The sequence below is a fragment of the Mobula birostris genome, chromosome 7 (genome assembly GCF_030028105.1).
Source record: "Mobula birostris isolate sMobBir1 chromosome 7, sMobBir1.hap1, whole genome shotgun sequence".
Taxonomy (NCBI): domain Eukaryota; kingdom Metazoa; phylum Chordata; class Chondrichthyes; order Myliobatiformes; family Myliobatidae; genus Mobula; species Mobula birostris.
Genome location: NC_092376.1, coordinates 179199913 through 179207673, shown reverse-complemented (window position 1 = coordinate 179207673; position 7761 = coordinate 179199913). Strand labels below are relative to the sequence as shown.

At 40.7% G+C, this 7761-nt stretch overlaps 1 protein-coding gene across 1 annotated transcript; it reads right to left on the bottom strand.

The window, feature by feature from the left end:
- Positions 1–4590: 4590 nt before the first annotated feature.
- On the bottom strand, positions 4591–7469 carry LOC140200913 (protocadherin alpha-C2-like). The gene is made up of 2 exons (XM_072264562.1): positions 7410–7469; positions 4591–7288 (listed from the first exon to the last, which is right to left on the bottom strand). The coding sequence occupies exons 1-2, from the start codon at positions 7430–7432 to the stop codon at positions 4897–4899; spliced, it is 2415 nt and encodes an 804-aa protein (XP_072120663.1). The 5' UTR covers positions 7433–7469; the 3' UTR covers positions 4591–4896.
- Between the last annotated feature and the right edge of the window lie 292 nt (positions 7470–7761).

Here is a 7761-nt window from a genome sequence, read left to right as displayed (position 1 = left end):
ACCGACCTGCATTAAGGATAACTCTTGCCAAAAGATTGCGAGTTCATGCAAGGGTTTACTCTCTCTAAAAGAATTTAAAGTCAGTTGTTTTAAACTGTTTATTTATTGCATCGTGAATCCTTTGGACAGAACCAGCAGGAAAGTCGCGTCTACGAAGAAATCCTTCTCCAGAGAAGTCTCTCCCAGTTGAACATATAATTCCGTTGGACTTTCGAATTTGCCATTTTAAGATCTATATCTGACTTTATCGCTTTAAGAATTGTTTTCGCATTTAACGCTTTAAGAACCAGTGTCGAGTGACGATTTGTTGAATGGCTGCATAACGGTTAACTTCCGGTTAAAGTTTTCGTTTGTTTTTTTAAATCGTTTATCCGTGTTTAATAAATGTCTGGTCGTTTTTATATAGCCTGTCTCGTTGATATTCATTGTTGCCGGTTACGTAACACAGGAACTCAGCATTTTACATTCCATAAACACGAGGAATTCTGCAGATGCTGGAACTTCAAGCAACACACATCAAAGTTGCTGGTGAACGCAACAGGCCAGGCAACATCTCTAGGAAGAGGTACAGTCGACGTTTCCGGCCGAGACGTCCTGACGAAAGGTCTTCGCCTGAAACGTCGCCTTTACCTCTTCCTAGAGACGCTGTCTGGCCTGCTGCGTTCACCAGCAAATTTGATGATGTTACATTCCATAATTATTAATATGTAGGAGGCAGGAACAAGGAATATATAAACGGGAAATTGGCACTAGTAGTGGGTAAGGAGGGAGCTGTTCCATTGAGACGGGCGTCACCTGAACCGTGATGGGGCCTGAATCCTGGCGAATCCTATAACTAGTGTTGTGGATACGGCATTAAACTAAACAGCAGGGCAGGAGGGGGGTATATTCAACGGATAGGAGAAATATGGATAAAGGGAAACGATAAAATTGTGGATAAAGGTAAAGTAAAATCAAAAGTGAAAAAAAATAGAAAAGTAAGGGTGGACTGCAGAAAAGCCAAGCACATCAGAGGCAAACATTACTAGGTTTTAAGGGCATAATCAGTGTACAGACGCTTTATCTGAATGCCCGTAGTCTTCGAAAAAGGTCAGTAAACTTATGGCACAATTCTATACAAAGGGGCATGATTTAATGGACATTACATGAACGTGGTGGTATTGTGGAGAGGATTGGGAATTGAATATCCAGGGATAGCAGATAATACGGAAGGATCGGCAGGAAAGTAAACGAGGTGGGGTAACGCTCATATTTAAGAAAGAAATCAGGCCGATAGTGGGAGACGTTAAAAGATTTAAGGAGCAGAATGTTGAATCTATCTGTTTAGAGATTAGGAATAATAAAGGGAAACACCGCTGGTAGGAGTTGTATATAGGCCACCGAATAATAACATCACAGTGCCACAGACAATTCACCGAGGAAATATCTAAAGGCATGTAAGGATGGAACAGCAGTTATTGTGGTGGACTTAAACTTGTACACAGATTAGGTGAATCAATTTAGTCGACGCAGTCTTGAATGTATACATGGTAGCGTTCTTGAACAGCATGTTACTGAACTTTCAAGGGAACATGTTGTCTTGAGTCTGGTGCTGTGCAATGAGAAAGGTATAAGTAGCTATCTTGTAGTTAGGAATCCTTTTGGAAAGTGTGATCACAGTATGACTGAGATTTTCATACAAATGGAGAGTGCAATATTTCGATCTACAACCTGTGTATTATGCCCAAATAATGGAGACTACAATTGAATGAGGGAATAATTGGATAGGATATACTGGGAACACAGGCTATATGGTGGGTGGGACGGTCGGGGAACAGTGGAAGACATTCAAAGAGATTTTTCACGGTGGCCGACAAAAGTATATTCCAGTTAAAAGCGAGGACATTAAGGATGTGAAGCGCCAGCCATGGACAACTATGGAAATAAATGAAGGCATCAAAATAAAACGCTGATGCGTGCAACGTCGCCGGGAAACTGGGAGATTAGGGAAACTTTAAAAAGTAACAAGAACTACTAAGAGAGCAATATGGAAAGGGAAGATAAATTATTAAAATAAACTATATTAAAAATATATCAAAAACGAATAGTAAAAGTTTTTATCATTATATAAAGTTGAAAAGGGTGGACAAAGTGAACATAGGACCCTTGAAGAGCGAGAGGAGGGGATTGCTATTGGTAATAAGGAAATAGCCAAGGCTTTGAAGGACGCTTTTGTCTCGGTCTTGACGGTGGAGAACATGCCTGACATGCCGAAGAGAGGTAATATGGATCTGATGGAAGGTGAGGACTTCGATACAATAGACATCACTGAAGAGGTAGTGCTGAACAAACTTGTGGGACTAACGATAGACAAGTCCCCTGGTCCTGATGAAATGCAGCCCGTGGTATTAAAAATGCCAGAGATTATAGCGGAGGCTTTGGTGATAATTTACCAAACTTCTCTGTCTGTGGCTACACCGCTGGCTTAGAGGAGCTAGGAGGTTCTGAAAGAAAGAAAACATTGAAGCTAACTACCATTTCTGCTAACTGGAGGAGGGTGACCATGGAGGAAAATTGATTAGGTCTGTTTTGAATCAACTAGCAGAGAATCAGCAGACATTTATGACGTGTGAAAATAAAACAGCCTGGGTCATGAAATTGAAATTGAATAGAGCATGTGAAGATTAAAGGGTATATATGGGCAGGGACCGAACCAAGACTCGAGATATGTGGACACGAGTTCATCAGAACGCATAAAAGACTGGCCTACTAGGGCCAGTTACTGCGGGCGGCGAGGGGCGCATGCTTGAGGCGGCTGGGCTAAGATCAGAGCTGAGGCGGGAAGAGGCCTAGGGCTTCGTAAGTTTCCAATTAAAGTGGCAAATATTTATATGGTCTTTAACAAGGCATTTGAAAAGTTCCAACAAGGTAGAATCGTCCAGAAAGTTTAGGCATCTGAGTTACAAGGTGAGATAACTAACTGGTCCGAAATTGGCAGAGAACGATTGTGGAACATTCTCTTTTTTCTGAATAAAAGTTTGTATGTACTATTATACGCAAATGCTAGAAACTTTGCTTTGGTTATATATGCCAAGAATTTAAGGACATTTATGCGCATGTTGTATTTGTGATTTAGTTCACAGATGACACGAAACTAGTGGCGTTATGGATAGGAAGGAAGCATTTCTAAGCCTGCTGCAGGATGCAGATTTGTTGGAAAATTGTGGAGAGTGCCAGCAAATGGGTTTAATCCACGAAGTGTAAGATAGTACATATCTGAAAGGAAGGAGGTGACGAATATATGCAGTAAACGACAAGATTCTAAGGAACACTGATAAACAGAGAGATGCCGGAATCAGTCTAAATTTCTATAATGTTATGGTAAAGAAGGAATCGAGCACGCTTGGCTTTATATTTTGGGCAAAATATAAGATCTGGGATATTTTGTCTCAACTTTAGAAAATATTGGTTTTGATGGACTTGGAGTATTTTGTGTTCTGGCCGCCACACTATAGGAAAAGTGTGATCGTGTTGAAGAGAGTGAAAATTTATTTGTAAGTATATTGCTGGTTACTAGACTTTAGTTATGAAGAGTTACTAAGGCTGCGCCTGTTTTCTCTGGAGTAACGAAGGCTAAGGTGATACAAACGAAATAGATAATATTATGAGCGCGGAGGTAATAAACATATTTTCACGATAGACTTATCAAAAACAGAAGGACGTCGTTTTAAGGTAAGGTTTGAGTTTTAACGGGGAAAAGGGGATTTTGAAGTTACCTTTACAAATAAAGGGATTGCTACTTGGAATACAGACCAGAGGAGATGAAGGAATCAGATACTCTTACTATATTTAGAAATATTCAGGCAGACACAACAGACAAGATATAGAAAACTACAATTGTAATTCAGGAGAAGGAGATTAGTGTAGGTGGTGGCCCTATATTTTTAAAGTCTGAACTTATGACAATGCGTGTACTGGGCAGCATCTCAGATCTTCATAGCCAAACTGCCCTGCTAAGAACCTCACACGTCGTGAAATGCTTCATGAATAAATTATTGTCCCATTTCCGAAAGGTAACCGGATATCAGAAATAGATACTGGCTTAGATATGGGCAGCAATATAAGCATTTTTTTTTATTCCTTTGTGTTTCTACTGAACGAAATAGTGGACGCATCCCAGGGATGCCACGTAAAGCAGCGATGTTGACAGTATTCAAAATTGAGAGATAGAGAATATTCGGCCTATTACGTTTGCACCTACCATCAAGCACCCTTCCACACCAATCAGTATTTCCTCCTTGCATGACGGACAAAACATCCACTGTCACCTTAATTCGGATGACTTTAGAGTGGCTGTAAACCACTTAGTTACTGGCATGCGAATGGAAGCCAGAGCAGCCGGACAACAGCATGAATCACTTGGACAACCTGGGGACACCAGATGGACAGATCGCAAATGGGAAGACGAAAATGCTACAACTTTGTTAACTGCTGCGCCATTATACGGCCGAACGCCTCCTCGTGAGAAACTAAAAAGGCTGAATATATCAAACATCGGAATTAAGAGAAATTAGTTTAAATATTAAAAATTTTATTACAAGGAACATGGAAATCAGGAAATAAAATGTAGCTACGAGCAAAGAAAATTGAATTGCAAATGTACTGCTGATATATTGATGTTATACAGATTACTTTGCATCGATCAATTAAAATAAAATTGCAAGGTATTATCTTCAACTTTCACTATCACAGATGGTCCAACTCATATGAACAGCACAACTGCATGCGTCAAACAAACCAATTCCACCGACATTCACCAATGTACTACTATATTATTACTCTTAACTTACTGTGCTATATGCTCGATTCATCTTAAATGTGAACTGAAGGAAAATGGCTTTGAATTATCATTCCGAATCAAGAACGTTGAAATTCATCAAGAGGCAACGTAGGGTGATGCGGTTTTAAGAACAAGAAATCGCTATTCGATGAATCAGGTGAGAGAGTAACGGTGTAGTTATACGATTCCCGAATGGGCAACGTCTGTACAGCACTGGCGGAATTCAGAACTGCTTTCGGCACGGCTCTGCGATTAGAGTCATCATTAGCATTCACCCAACTATGGCAGCAGATTCTATAACTGTAACCGTAAATATTTTTATCTTGATTACACTTCAAAATTACCAGTAAAATTATTATGAGAAGAAATATGCAAGAAGTTGACCCTAACACTATTATCAATATCGAATTTAAGTCGGAGAAAAGCAGCTGATCTTTTGGCTTATTTGTTAGTTCCGAGAAGTTTTCAGTAGCGTTGCGCAAGAATGAAAACACAACTGTAACTGTACTGGAAAGACTAGGTTGTCCATTATCTTTTACCAAAATTACAAGGGTATGCTTACTACGATCTTCATTCTGAAACGTTCGGGATGTCCTGATTTCTCCTGAGAGGAGTCCTACAGTGAACAACGTACGATCTGTAGCTTCCAAAAGTTGGTAGTAAAGACGTGCGTTCTGCCCGGAATCGGCATCAGTTGCCATTATCTTGGAAACAATCATTCCTGGATATGGGGAGTGGTGCACAACCTGAGTCGCCGCTGCGTTGTTCAGTTTGGAAGGTGAAACTATCACTGGAGCATTGTCATTTTGATCTAAAATCACCACATTCACTGTGGCGGTGCTGCTCATTGCAGGAGATCCGGAGTCAGACGCTTGAACTTTGAACTGGAAATTCTTCAGCTTTTCGTAGTCAAAAGAGCGCAGGGCGTAAATGCAACCACTGTCTGAGTTAACCGATACAGCGCCTGATGGAGAAGCAATTCCAATGGGACTCTCCACAAGAGAATACGATATCTTGCCATTCTTGTCAAAATCAGGATCCAAAGCTGTAACAGTAAATATAGATCCACCCGGTGCGTTGTTTTCCATGACAAACACCCGGTACGAAGATTGTGCAAACTTCGGTACGTTATCGTTAATATCTGAGACTGAAATGATTAAGGTTTTGTTTGCCGAAAGAGAGGGTAGACCTGCATCCCAGGCTGTAATAGGAATATTATACAGCGGAATGCTTTCGCGGTCCATAGCATTGTTAACTATCAACTTGAACTGGTTGTTCAAAGACTTCAGCAGTTTAAAGGGGACAGTGTTGGGAATCCGACAACGTACTTGTCCATTCTCGCCAGGATCGCGATCTGTAACACTGATTATAGCTACAACAGTTCCGAGAGCATCATCTTCCCGCACATTGCTGGATACTGATGTCACCCGTATTTCTGGAGCGTTATCATTAATATCAGTTAAAACAACGATAATTTTGGCATTTCCACTTAATGCCGGTACACCCTTGTCCACAGCCTGTACCTCAATTTCATAAGCGTTTTCTACTTCATAATCCAGCAGTCCATTCACATAAATCTGCCCGGATTCTGAGTCCAAAGTAAATAACTCTCGAACACTTTGAGAAACGTGTGTCCCGAAAGAATAGTTTACTTCGCCGTTTGCTCCTTCATCTAAATCAGCAGCCTTTATTTTCGTCACGATGGTACCTGTGGGTGTATTCTCCCTGATACTAACCCGATATGTATGGCGTTCGAATACGGGAGCATTATCATTGGCATCCACGATAGATATAATGATTTCTGCTGTACCAGATCTCGGAGGAATCCCACCGTCAATGGCCGTTAGTATAACATGGAATTCTGACTGCTGTTCGCGGTCGAGAGGTTTTTGCAATATCAGTTCTGTAATTTTACTTCTATCATCTACTTCCTTTTCTTTCAGACCGAAGTGCTCATTTGAGTTGATCTTGTATGAAATAACTGCATTTGTTCCCATGTCGGCATCCTGGGCTCTATCTAGAGGAAAGAGTGCGCCTGTTGCGGTGAATTCAGAAATATGTATATTGTACTTGTTTTCCCCAAAACCTGGTGCATTATCATTTATATCTACTATCTCCACGTCAACGCGATGCAGTTCCAAAGGATTTTCTAAAGCTGCATCATACGAAACAGAGCAAGTCGGCATTTGCTTGCAGAGGGCATCCCTGTCGATTCGCTCTTTTACAACTAAAATACCATTGTGCATGTTTACCTTCAATAGCTGAAGCTTATCATCGGAGAGCAGTCTGAGTTTTCGATCGGTTATTTCTGAAATGCTTAGGCTTAAATCCTCAGCAATATTCCCAACGAATGCTCCGAGCTCCAGTTCTTCGGGAATCGAGTACCGAATTTGTCCACAAACAAGTTGCAAGGCGCACACAAGGTGAATGAAAGACAATCCGTGGCTGAGTTCCGTCGCCATGATTTTCCTGGAATGAATTAAGGAAATTGTTTTGAATTTGCAAGAATCGATTTGTTGAACTCGATCTTAGTAAAACTGCAAAATAGGACACATTGTCAGTATAATCTTAGGAAAATTAAAACTTGTACCAAGATCTTCTTCTGAAGGACATATAGGAATTAAGCCCCGACAGCGTTCCTTACGCGTCTGTATCGAGCGCAGCAATGTCGAAAAAGGGAGAGGTAGATCTCTCTCTCTCTGCGTCAAGGTTTCTATTGGTAGACAGCGACACAAAGAGTCCTTGCCCATTACTGCATCAAAAGTTTCTTAAAGCTGCACCGTCTTCAGTCAAACCTCTAGATTTAATTGTGTGCAGTTAAAATTCTCCGGATTTCTGGAAGGTATTTCCATTCCATATAGTTGCTTTTGTGAACTTGTTGCTCTACGTCAACTATCATGCATAAAGTAACCATAGGCTAATATATAAATAAATTGACTCCT

Bases quoted from the DNA above. Each gene is read 5' to 3' on its own strand.
- LOC140200913 (XM_072264562.1), bottom strand. From the start codon at position 7,432: ATGTCCTTCAGAAGAAGATCTTG. The intron at 7,289-7,409 runs GTACAAGTTTTA...AATTCATTCCAG, and splicing joins TCCTTCAGAAGAAGATCTTG to GAAAATCATGGCGACGGAAC.